Source organism: Scyliorhinus canicula, chromosome 5, assembly GCF_902713615.1.
Source record: "Scyliorhinus canicula chromosome 5, sScyCan1.1, whole genome shotgun sequence".
Lineage (NCBI taxonomy): Eukaryota > Metazoa > Chordata > Chondrichthyes > Carcharhiniformes > Scyliorhinidae > Scyliorhinus > Scyliorhinus canicula.
The window spans coordinates 93,142,994-93,156,456 of NC_052150.1; the positions used below are offsets into that span (position 1 = coordinate 93,142,994).

The 13,463-nt window shown below is 43.0% G+C and overlaps 1 protein-coding gene across 3 annotated transcripts in view; it reads left to right on the forward strand.

Moving 5' to 3' along the window:
• The window catches only part of pex1 (peroxisomal biogenesis factor 1), a 98,134-nt gene that overhangs the window by 40,450 nt on the left and 44,221 nt on the right, over positions 1-13,463 (forward strand). For all 3 annotated transcript variants that reach the window (XM_038797374.1, XM_038797375.1, XM_038797376.1), the window contains 5 exons: positions 517-649; positions 4,295-4,391; positions 10,057-10,227; positions 11,275-11,429; positions 12,265-12,454. In XM_038797374.1, the coding sequence (XP_038653302.1) occupies positions 517-649; positions 4,295-4,391; positions 10,057-10,227; positions 11,275-11,429; positions 12,265-12,454 (746 nt within the window). The remainder of the gene's footprint in view (positions 1-516; positions 650-4,294; positions 4,392-10,056; positions 10,228-11,274; positions 11,430-12,264; positions 12,455-13,463) is intronic.

A 13,463-nucleotide genomic window follows, 5' to 3' on the forward strand; every position in this document is an offset into this window, starting at 1 on the left:
TGTGTTTTTGCATTGCTCTTTTATGGTCTGGAAGTCAAGTTGCAATGCTTGATTTGAGTATTTCAGCTGTAGGAGATAATTTGCTTACCTCTAGTTGTGGAACAACTGGTTGCAATGATCTGGCAAATGAAGGCCAGTTTCTGTTTTTTTTTTGTCAGGTGTGCTACACTCCAGTGCCTGTGTGCCAGTGAATCTGCGTGCTTGCATTGGAAAAAATGTATTAATATTTTTCCAATGTCATTAAAGAATACATTTCATGTGGAGAGAATCTTATCAACTTAGTTTTTAATATACTTACTGTATTTTTAAAATTTATTTTTTACGGGATGTGGGCTTTGCTGGCAAGGCCAGCATTTGTTGCTCATCCCCAATTGGCCTTCGAGTGTGGTGATGAGCTGCCTTCTTGAACCCTTTGAAAATGTTACATATAGATATTTGCAGTAGGTGATTTGTTTTTTTTATCCACAACGTAGTTATTTAACTACATTATAATATATTAAATGTAATGTATTGCAGAGGGATTCATGAACTTGCCAGGTCAACGTTTGAGCACATCTCTCTCAGCCTATTGGGCCACCCACTTTCATGGGAAATTGCTTCAATTGCACAGGGTCTCCGAAGTGGAGGAGTACTGCTTACAGGAGTAAAGGTGACTAGTCTACACTTTTTTTCTACAGAATTCCTGTGGAGAAACTAGCACACAACATTTTATTTTAGCATTTGGCAGCATTCAAATACAATGGCACAGAATTTGCTGAGCAGAGATAGTTCTGAATAAAATTTCCTTATCTTCCACGTTATATTAACTTTGAACCTTAAGTTGCTTGAAGTATCAATTGATAGGAGTACCTGACTATTGTGGCATCTGGATCCTCATGAATATTTGGTTAGGGAGCTAGACCATCATACCCATGAAATTTAAGGATAGAGGAAGATCGAGGGAATGACAGAAGAAAATAAAGTGAATTAGAGTTAAATTAGATACAGAAAGAAAAAAATGTTAGGGCAAGACAGTTTTCTTTTGCATTCTCTCTCGACCCAAAGGTAAAGCAAGAGAAAATTGAATAAAATTAAAACTTAAAACCTCAATTGAAACATCCAAGATATTAATTGTTTCCCTTCTGAGCCTCAAAGTTTAAACTTCTTGTCAGGTCCATAATCATCTAATTAGCAGTGTCCTTACAATGAAACAACGCCCTATATGTCTGCCGTGAGAGTCCTTTGTATTTGGATCAAATATTCAGCAATTTATTAATGCTCACAGGGAGGTTCAGGGCAAATTCCTGTCTTTATGCAAATCATCCAGCAGAAAGTTGGATGGTGATCAGCATGAAGAGAGCAGAATAAAGATCAGGTTGGAAGTGAGGAATGGAAACAATGAGGTTGACAATTGGGAGAGTAGGAATCTCTGGTTAGCAAATAATGGAGGCGTTGAGGAGGGAGCAGTTTCAAGTTAAGTGATGGGGAGCTCTGGTGGGCATTCTCCTTTTTTCTCTTTCTCTCACTCTTGTTCTCTCCTATCTCTCTTGCTCTCATTTGCTCCCTCTTCCTCCCTGATCCACTGTCTCTCTCCTTTTATTTCCTCACCTCTACCTGACCCTGTCCCAATGTTAGTGATAATCTCTTTTCAGGAAGAGATGATGGGAAGTTGTTTGCATCGTTAATGTAGTGCATTTATTAGACAGTCTCTTCTGAACTTGTGAAGTTATTAAACTGAGTCAACCAGGCACGGAGTTGGGCAGCTGAAACTGACTACCATCACCTTCCCTATGATTCAGCACTTCTTTCTGGTTCTTTTTAACTCTCCCAGCAAGAGCCTTCATCCTCTGTTGCCTTTGAAAATCTAAGACCCATGATGACACAGTAAAACTCTCAGGCAAGAATAAATCTAGAAATATTTTCATACTGCTCTCAAAAGAGTAGTTCATTTATAATACCTAGTTCTTTAAGTGGCTGTAGGCTTTAAAGTTCTGTAGCAGTACATTTCTTGCCCAAGATGAATGAACTCCCAAACGGAATGTTGCTAAAAATTAAAGCATGTCCATAATTTTCAAATTGTCCTGACTCTAGAACCTTCCCTGGAGTCAGTCATCTTTTTAAATTATAAATTTAGAGTACCCAATTCATTTTTCCAATTAAGGAGCAATTTAGCGTGGCTAATTCACCTACCCTGCACATCTTTTGGGTTGTGGGGGCGAAACCCATGCAAACACGGGGAGAATGTGCAAACTCCACACGGACAGTGACCCAGAGCCGGGATCGAACTCGGCGCCCTGAGGTAGCAGTGCTACCATTATGTCACCGTGCTGCCCTCTCTGGAGTCAGTCATGGGACAGTCACATAGGCAGCAGTTCCATTCTATCTCACTTCTAGGCTCTAGCTTCATTGATTATTTAGACTGTGATTGTTGATTTTTTTTCAGGTAGTCTGTAGGCATGATTTCTAATTTACTGTTGTAATGTAATATTTGTATTCTCCGATGACCCTTTTTGCCTTGCACTCCTGCCTTCGATCTTTCCTCTCCATATTTACTCTTTATAGTTGTTGTTCATGGAACTTCCTCTGTTGTTACTCCATGGCTCATAGAGCACAGTAAATCGTCTATGAGGGATTCTCTGAGGCTGGACAGGGCTAAAACCTGTTTTTTAAAAAAATATATTTTTATTCTCCGTTTTCACATTTCCTCCCAAATTTACACTCACCAACAACAAACAATAATCAGCAACAAATATGCCAATCCCCTTAACAATAACAACGATCCCATCCTCCCACCAGCCCCCAAAACATTAGCCCACATATTTACATAAACAAATGACAAAAAGGAATCGGGCATTACCCATAGCCACCCTTAATACACACAGCCCCCCTCCCCTCCAACCCTCCCCCCCCCCCCCCCCCAACTTATGTTCGATGTTATCCAGTTCTTGAAAGTGCCTGATGAATAATGCCCATGACTTGTAGAACCCCTCCGTCCTTCCTCTCAGTTCAAACTTAACCTTCTCAAAGGTCAAGTATTCCAACAGGTCCTCCCCGCCACTCCAGGGCACAAGGTGGAGAGGCTGCTCTCCATCCCAACAGGATCCGCTACGATATCTGCCTCCGCACCCGTTTCCAACCCTGGCTGGTCCGACACCCCGAATATGGCCTCCTGGGGACCCGGGTCCAGTTTTGAATGCACCACCTTGGAAATTACCCTAAAAACCTCCTTCCAGTAATCTGCTAGCTTTGGACAGGACCAAAGCATATGAACGTGATTAGCCCCCCCCCCCCCCCCCCCCCCCCCCCCCCACCCCCCCCCCCCCCCCCCCCCCCCAATGCTCACATACTCCTTCAAAGAATCGGCTCATCCTCACCCTCGTGAGCTCTGTATACCACCTTCAGCTGTATCAGCCCCAACCTCGCACATGAGGTGGAGGCATTTACTCTCCGGAGCACCTCACACCAGACCCCCTCCTCTATAACCTCTCCCAACCCCTCCCACTTTGCTTTGATCCCTTCCAGTGGTGCCTTATCCTCTTCCAAAATAGCTCCATACACCGCTGCACTATTCCTTTCCATGCTCCTGAACTTCTTAATGCGATGGCCAACGGCTCAATCGCAAGTGCAAACAGCAGGGGGGACATAGTACATCCCTCCCTCGTCCCACGGTGGAGAGAAAAGTATCTCGAGCGTTTTTTTTTTGTGCGGACACTTGCCTTCGGCTCCTTAAATAGTAGCTTTACCCAGTTCACAAATCTTGGTCCAATCCCAAACCGCTCCAGAACTGCCATCAAGTACCCCCATTCTACCCGGTCAAACGTCTTCTCAGCATTCAATGCCACAGCCACCTCTGTTTCCTTCCCTTCCGCCGGTGCCATAGAGACGTTCAAAACCCTCCTAATGTTCGGAAAAAGCTGCCTCCCTCTCACGAACCCACTAAGACTTATTTTTAATCTAGGCATTCAATGCAGGCAGGCTGAACGGAACCTGAATGAAGGCAGCAATTTTCTTTGGGGTTTCCACTGGCTGTGTAAGACCTGATCATTGGGGGCTGGAGACCTGAGAGCATTGAAGCTATTACAAACAGATCTTAAATTTCCCCTTTATCAGGCCTGCGGCCTTCCTGATTTACATGGTTCATCTACTTACTTTGGGATAGCCGAACAGAATAAAGTGTCTTCAAAGAAAACATTTTTTATGAAGTGGATGTCTATGCATTTCTGTGGTTATTAAGCACCTTGGAAAAAGAAATGTGTTCATAACCTCTGTAATTTATAAAAGTTAATGTATGACATTGGAAATTCAATTTTTACAGGGCAGTGGGAAAACTACTTTAGCAAAGGCCATTTGCAGAGAGGCATCAGATAAACTGGAAACACATGTGGAAATTATTGACTGTAAAATGTTGCGAGGTAGGAATAACTTACAATTAAATGCACTTGATGAGACTGATATAATCTAATGATTTAGTTCATTAGAACAAAGGTTCTGTGGAACAAATGTAATCTTAGTAGACTTACAAAGATACAAAGGGCAAAATTCTCCACCTTGTGTTGCTGGTAGTGGAGTTGCCAAGGAGTCGGAAAATCCAGCGGTTGTGAAGAAAATGGGATTGTCGCCGTTTCCGATGCTCCAGCCCCTCGCTGGTGTCTGGATCGAGGTTTGTGCCCCATGCTAGTGGGAGGATGCGAATGGGCTATTAAGACCCATTTTTATCCACTTAGCGGACTGGGCACCATATTCCCCAAGCCTGTGTGATTCTCTGATCCTCTGGGCTAGGAATCACGTGTGTGAGAATCACTACAGGTCTTGACAAGCATGACCATGATGTGGTGGACCTCGCAGAGTATGCCAAGGGGGTAACTCTTTAAGGGAGTTGCCCCCTAAGTTCACCCGAGGATCATCCTCTCCCCCACAATGCCAGACCTGCCCACCCACCCCCACCAGACCTTCCCTCCCCCACCACCTTATCCCCTAAATAAAGAGACACCCCCCCAATCAGAGACCCTGTAAATAAGGAGAGGACCCCCCCCCCCCCCACCCACTGACCCCCCAGAAGAGAGACATCTGTCAGGCAGGCCCCCAGAAACTAGAGAGCAGTCCAGACAGAGGCAGTGAAACAAATCGCTACTTTAACACTCACCTGGACAATACACTTGCTGGCTCAGACACGGGAAGCACCACCTGTCAATTCCTGGGATGAAAAAAACAGTCAACTGTGTTTAATCCCCCTCAGATCTTTGATCTGAAAGCCTGTGATTGATAGCTTCCACACAGACACACACACACACACACATACACACACACACACACACACACACAACTGTCAGTACTGCTCCATTTATCTCCCTTCATGGTTGAGTAACTCGAAGTGCTTTAACCGCAATGTTTATAAACATCAAGATTTGATTGACAGCTCCTTGTCCCTATTCTATCCTGACCCAAATATCATATTCCTTAGCTTATCATGGACACACCCATAGATTAGTCACCAATTTCCTGGCTGAAGTGTCACATTCCCTACTGCAACCACTATAGTGTATTTAACTGCAAATACATCTTAAAACTTAAACCAACTTTGTCAAGCCTACATTACAATCCCAGACCATACCCCAACAGTGGTTAGGATACTCAACTGAAATCCAAATATTTAATTTTAATTTTGGAAGACAGTGAGGAAAGGTTGCTCCGCTCCAGGAGTGATTGTATGAAGAAATAGGGCTATGGTATATTAAAACAAAACTTTATTACTAACGCAGTGTTAAAATCTTTAACATCACACCCAAAATTAGCTTACGATTGCCCCTTAAACATTACCCAGTGAATAGAATACCCTTACTTGCTATCTTTATACCCACTTAAACAACAAGGAAATAAACCATCTCAGCTCTCAATCCACCCTAATTTCAATGGCACAGAAGAGCACTTGCTTTACAGAGTTATTCTTTGAGAAAGAGATCTCTTGACACTGATTTATATAACAGATCTGACTCTGGTCCAATCCCTTACAGAAACTTTGGCTGGATGATTTCAAAAGCTGTTTTCAACTGGCTTAATTCCTCTCCCCTTTGTCCTCAGACACATCTGCATTGCCATTAATACAGTAATCTCTTTTAACTAATTAAAAGTGAGAGCAGAACGGTTTCACTGTGCACACTTTCAGCCAGATCAGAACAGAAACTGAAAAATGCTTTCACAAAAAGCCTGATGCCGTAGCTCCACCAAACAATGACACCATCTCACCAAGCTGAAGCTGGGATTCTCTGGTCCTGCCGGCAGCGCACCATCGACCGTGTGTTTCCTGACGGCGTGGCGTGGCTTCAGAAGGAAATCCTCCTGCCACCAGGGAATGGCACAGCGACTCCTGACAGCAGGAAATGGTGCAACGCCTTCTGCTGCCAGGGAATGGCGCGGTGCCTCTTGCCACCAGGGAACGGCACGGTTCCACCTGCCGCCAGGGAACGGCGCAATGCGTCCTGCCGCCAGGTAATGGCACGGTGCCTCCTGCCGCCAAGGAACGGCGTGGTGTCTCCTGCTGCCAGGGAACAGTGCAGTGCCTCCTGCCGCCAGGGAACGGCGCGGTGCCTCCTGCCGCCAGGGAACGGCGCGGTGCCTCCTGCCGCCAAGGGATGGCCCGAGGCCCAATAACCCCTTAACCTACCCTATACATCTTTGGGCATTAAGAGTCAATTTTAGCATCGCTAATCCAACTAACCTCACATCTTTGGACTGTGGAAGGAAACCCATGCAGATGCGGGGAGAAAGTGCAAACTGCACACAGTCACCCAAGGCTGGAATTGAACCTGGGCCCCTGGTGCTGTGAAGCAGCAGTGCAAATCACTGTGCTACCGTGCCACCCGTTGTCTGCACCATGGTGTCGATACCATCAGCGATGCTCCTCCATGACTGGGCACGCTCTGCAGTTCCTCTGCAATGTCCACCTGCATCTGGGACATGTCCCTCAGTGACTAGGTTACTCTCTGGAGTGCCTCGGCAATGTTCACCTGCATATGGAACATGTCCCTCAGCGACTGAAACATGATGTTAAGGCTCTTTGTCGTCACAGACTGAGCCATACCTTGGACACAACCACTCAAGATGCTGACCTCACACTGCAGGATTTCCACTGCGATGGCCACCCGAGCAGTGTTGGCCTCGGTGCCACGCATTGTCAGCATCATCGACTGCGCCCGTAGCCATTAGGACTCGTCGAATTGGCTATGCACCCACTGTCGCTCACACCCTCTCCTCAATCTCACAACTGTGTCCTAGCATCTGCATCAGCTCTGAGGAAGCCTTGTCCAGAAGCTCGGCATCTGACTGGCCCTCAGCAGAGCCCTGGAATCCAGCACACCTCTGACTGCTGACTCTCTTGGATGTTACTGTCTCCACCTGACGTACGTCAGCAACTTTGTGGTGCTCACCAGATTGTGCCCCAGAAGCTATCTACAAATGTCGTCCATCAAAGTATGTGCCCCTGTACTGGTGGAAGGTGGGGTGATTATTGTGACATCTCGATGGTGGTCTCCTTGGAGCTCTCCTCCGAGGTCGTCTCCAGGGTGGCGGAGGGGGGAACAACTCCGGATGGCCCGGCCCCGTCAGGTGGAGATCCTGAAAGACAATGGTCATGTGGTTCGTGAGTGGAAAGGATCACTTTGTCTGGTATGGACAACTCACTTGAGACAATTCATCTGGGTGACCCCCCCCCACCCTCGCCCAAGTCTTTGCCCTTTCCCGCTTAGAGTGGGCTATCTTCTCCTGCGGGGAAAAAGAGAGGGCTTTGTGAGCCGGACGCTTGATGGATCAGGCGGATCGATAGCAAGTGGCATGTGTGGGCACTGCAACTGGACATTAAGGAGTTGTGCTGGTGGGTGGTGTCAGGAGGTGCTGAAGAACAAGCACAAAGATCGGATGTGGGGAGGGTGCGAGGTGTCAGCCAGTGAATCGTGGGGGTTGGGAATTTGAGGCTGGCAGGTGGAACTGATCACAAATCACAGATAATACAGTGTAAAAGAGGCCCTTCATCCCATCGAGTCTGCACTGACACATGAAACACACCTGACCTGCCTACCCAATCCCATTGGCTCATAGCCTTGACTGTTATCCTTCCTATACCATGGCGACCATACTTACACACAGTATTCCAGCTGTTGCCTCACCAAAGTTCTATGCAACTCTAACATGACCTCCCTGCTTTTGTAATCAATGTCTCAATTAATAAAGACAAGTGCCCCATATGCCTTTTTTCATCACCCCATTAACCAGCCCTTCTACCTTCAGAGATCAATGGACAAACACGCCAGGGACTCTTTGTTCCTCGGACCTTCCCAGTGCAATACCATTCATTGAATGGTTCCTTATCAAATTTCTCCTTCCAAAGTGTATCACCTCACTTTACAGGTTAAAATTCCAACTCCCCCTTGACCATCCCATCCAATTGCTCCCTTTGTACTTGCTAAAAGTCTCTCTTTTCCTTCTCGTTGTATCCTGAATATCTCTGGTCATCCATGGTTCTCTGGTCTTGTCACTCCTTCCTATTACCCTAGAGGGAACATGTTGGGCCTGTACCCTCCCCATTTCCTTTTTGAACGACCCCCCCCCCCCCCCCCCCCCCAACCCTTCTGTAGATTTCTCAACAAGTAACTCTTCCCAATCTACCTTGGCCTGGAGAGAGGTGGAGGTCGTTGGTCTTCTTCCACTATTGGACACTGGTTCTCCTGGTCATGCTGCCCGCATTGACAGCTGCTGCCACTGCCTCCCAGGTGGTATTGGTGGCCATACTGCTGACCCTCCGATCCCTTCTGGGGAACAGGATGCCCTGTCACATTTACAATGTCGACAAGCTTGTCCAGCTCAGCATTCCCAAAGTAAGGAGTAGGTCTGTGTTCTGCCATGCTTTTGTGTTGACTGAGAGTGAGTGATAAGGGAGTATTTAAAAACTGCTCCCCCTTATTAGCATCGAGATGCTGAGGCGTATCAGATGGCGCAACAGCCGGTGATGGTGAGACACTCGTGGCCGCTCCTTTTCGGCTCTAAGTGCCATTAAGTACAGGCCAGGATCTTGCCAACAGAGCCATTTAGTCCAATCGCGCCCAAAATGACACTTAAAAACTTTTCTGTTAAGTCGAATCCATTGTCTTCGGCTTCTGCCACAAACTTCATTCCCTTGTTACTCACTCCATACTTACTATTCAAGCCTGAACATCTGAGTAATACATATTCTACGACAAAAAAACACCCTCTAACATTGCCTGCCTCGACCTCCAACTCGGAGCACCTGCTGTTGAGATTTTTATCCATGCCTTTTAAACCTCCAGGTTTAACTATTCCAATGCTTTCTCACCAGCCTTTCAGCCTTTATAAACTCCAGCTCATTGTTAAATTTCTGACTACTATCCCACACCAAGTCCCGATCAATCATTACACCTATACTTGCTGACTATTGTCACTCAAGATTTCCAATCATCCATGTGGTTTAATCCTTTCATAACCATGGGCCTCACTATAACGTGCAACTTTCTGAAGTCTTGCCTACCCCCACCCCACCTTTCAGAACCATGTTCTTCTGACTCTGACCCCCTTCCCTTTCCCCTGCCATTGGTGGCTATACCTTCAGCCATCAATGGCCTAAGTCTGGCATATGCTTCTTAAAATACTCTGCCTCTCTACTTCCTTTCTCCTACTTTGAAGACCTTCCTTAAAGCCCACTATAACTCAAACACCATCGAATTTAATTCTATGTTAAAGGAGCTAATTAACTATTTTATTGTTTGTTCAGTAGAGCAGGAATATTTTGTTAGTGTTGCATGAGTAACTCAATTGATTAGTTCTCTTTCTCATGAATCATCTGGAACAGTGGCTTCTGTTCTTTTGCCTGAGTCTTTTCATTTGGATGGACTCAAGTAGTGAGAATGTATGGAAAACTGTCAAATGTTTTTTTAAATCTTCAATATGAAGTTAAATTTTATGTGTTTAAAGAAATTGAATTAAATATTATGTTTTGGACATATATGTTGAAGAAATAGAGTTTGTGTGTAATTGTGATTGTAAATTGTATTAATTTGTTTTTAAATCTAGGTAAAAGAGCTGAAAATATCCGTAAGAAATGGGAAGATACTTTCACAGAGGCAGCGTGGAGGCAGCCTTCTATTATTCTGTTGGATGACTTAGATCATATTGCTGGGGCTACCTCTACTCCAGAACATGAACACAGTGCCCAGGCTATTCTTAGCAAGCAGCTTTCTCAAAGTAATTGCTTTCATTTAACATTTTTTATTGCTTTTCAGGTAACAGGCCAATAACATTAAATGGAACTATATTACTCCAAAACGGGCGAACCATAATATAGGCTGATTAATTGTTGGACAAATTCTATCTGATTAATTTGATCGTAGAAAAGTTGGCAAAATACTTCTATCTCACAGCAGGTTGGAATGAATATGGAAACCCAACAACAGGGGTTTAAGTTTGGATATTCTGTGTTGGAGAGATAAATGGATTTTTATACACTGTTGACAACAGGACAGTATCACATGAGCACCGTGGTTTTACATGTTTTCTTATTTTAAAAGATTTTTTTAAATTTACCATTATGATAATTAGAAAACTCTTGAAAAGTCCCTCTGATATGGGCAGGTTAGTTTCTGGAGAATGTCAAGAATGTAATTATGTAAATACGTGTTATTGCATACCAACTGCTAGCATTTCTTGGGAAATTAGCACTTTATGGCTTTTTGGAAATTGTTTTTTTTAAGTTCCTTCCTTTTATTGTGTAAGTATTTGGTAGGTTAACAAATGCCATCATTATGCCAGTCATGAGGAAGTATTAAAGATCTGTGCAAGCTGACTTGCTCTATACTTCGCCCTTTTTCAACTGAGATCTGAGCTTGGAAATAGAAGGACAATTGCTGTTTCCTTTCCATTTGTTGGTAAATTTGAAGGAGCTATCATTGATGAAATACAAATATTGTAAATTGACTCCTCTTTACTGGGCTAAGATGACCAAGCAAATTGAATATTTATTTAACTCCCCAGAACTTGCATAAGTTTTTGACCATTGTGGAATTTTCCGAAATTGGGCAGTGTTAGAAACCATAATGAGAAAAACAAATTGGGCAACATATGAAAATGTATTTGAACTACCTCTATATAAACATAAAAAATTCGTGAGTGGTAGGAATTTAATAAATATTTTAACTGCGGAATGGGAAATGCATTCTTTGGTCGTGGTATAAAATATGCAATACACTGGATGATTTTGAATGCTTTAACTAATCTGTGCAATCTCTTTTTCAGTTTTGAAGCATTTGATCGCTGTGGCAGTTTCACAAGGGACTCTTATTGCATTGATAGCCACCAGCATTTCTGAGAATACTTTGCATCCCTCTCTTGTTTGCGCTGAAGGATCTCACATATTTCAGTGTATCCAGGGTATTTCACTTCCAAACCAGGTAAATCAACTTCCTAAGTACTTCAAACTAATTCACACTACATCATTATTTGAATCATAGTCATTTTTTTCTTTGTAAATGTTCTGTATCTTTAGATGCATGTAGTGTATCATTCATTACAGAGTTAAATTAACGTTTTTAAAAATATAAATGGAAGAAAAAACAATTCTAATGTTTTGAATGTTTAGTATTGCAGGTTCCTATTTCAAGATTTGAAGATGAGCTATGTGATGTCTCAAATAGTGCATCAACTGTGTGTCTAATAGAAAGGAGCTATTTAATATGTCCACTTAGACCGCACTAGTCTGTTTTAAAGCCAATAGAAACTTGGAAGAGAGGCGAACATGAGGGGATATTTGTTGTCTCCATTCCTTTTCCATGCTGCTAAATACTGGTTTATTTTCAGCCTTTGAGAAAAGAGAAACCATCCATTTTTGCATAAACAATGAATTTGTTAAAATCAATGGTACTATGCTCAGATTAACTAAAATTGTCTCGTAAACTAGTACTGGAGTAACTTGGACGGAAACTGAGACCAAAAATATTGCTCATTAATTATCTTCAGTTTTATCTTTTTAAAGAGATGGAATCTAATTGTTTTTATATATCGGTACTCTAACCAATTTTGTCTCCCAATAATATTTAAGTTATTTTTGTTTCTTCTTGAAGCAGGTACCGTTTATGTAGAACCATAAATTATAACCTATACTGTTTGTGACTTTATCATTGTGCTCTTGGGCATTTGTGCTTTGAGCTAAGAAATACTGGATTCCATGGAAGTATAATTTACCAAGGTCATGTTTGAAATTAGTTAATATTTCTCTTTGGTTACTAGGATCAGCGAGTGCAACTCTTAACCTCTGTAATACAAAATAAAACCATTGTACCATTGGAGACATTGCAAAACATTGACCTTCAAGGATTGGCTAAAGCAACTGAAGGCTTTGTAGCAAGAGATTTTGTCATGCTGATGGAACGGGCTTTGCACTCTCGCGTATTGACTAGTAAAAACAACAAAGAACAAGGTATGGCTACAAATAGAGACTTAAATGGCAATATCATAAATTAGAATACAGTTACCTGGCTGTATATTGCTGTAATAACATATGAAGTTAACTGAAAACATTTCTAGCTGTCATTATAGAGAACCTTTATTCTGTATAATTCTGGTACAGGTATTACAATATGTTCTGGTCTTGCCCTCTTTTGTCACATTTTGTTTGTCAACCAGTAATTCTAGCCATAAGCCAATGTATTTAAAACATTGAATATTTATACAAAAATCATAGCTGCCTACGCTTCCTGTTTCAAAACTTTACTCATTGTTTGGAAGATATCAATTACCATGTTCCTATTTGATTGAAAATTGTCCCTGTAAACGTTTTGCTCTGGAATCTTTGTGTCCTCTTTTTCTCAGTCTTGTATCCTGTTTCTCTTTTTAGTCTCCCCTCCTCTCTCCCCATTTTATTTATTTTTAGAACTCCATAAACAATAGAATCCTTGTCCATCCATCACTGTTTCATCAGAGGCTTTCAAAAGCACTTGGACCTAAATCTGTGCACACATACCTATGTGTTACACTCCCTAAGTGATCATTTGCGACTATGTTAAACTGTTCCTGACTTAGCCTTATGGCATTGACCAGCTGACCCTTACAGACCAGGAAGGTTTGATTTTCAGCCCGTGCTGAGTTAACTGGAGTACTGTGTCCAGTTCTGGTCACTACATTTTAGGAAGGAAATTAAAGTCATGGAGAGGGTGCAGATGAGATGTACTAAAATGATACCACAGATGGAGGACTGCAGTTTTGTGGTGAGATTAGAAAAGCTGGGGTTAGAGCAGCAAAGGTTAAAGGGCGATTTGATTGAGCTATTCAGAATTCTGAATGATTTTAATAGAGTAAACCAACAGAAATTCTTTCTCGTGCAGAAAAGTCGGTGACTAGCGGAAATGGCAAAAAAACCAGAGGCAAGATGAAAAATGTTTTTAACACAGTAAATTATGATCTGTAATATACTGCCTGAGAGGGTGGTG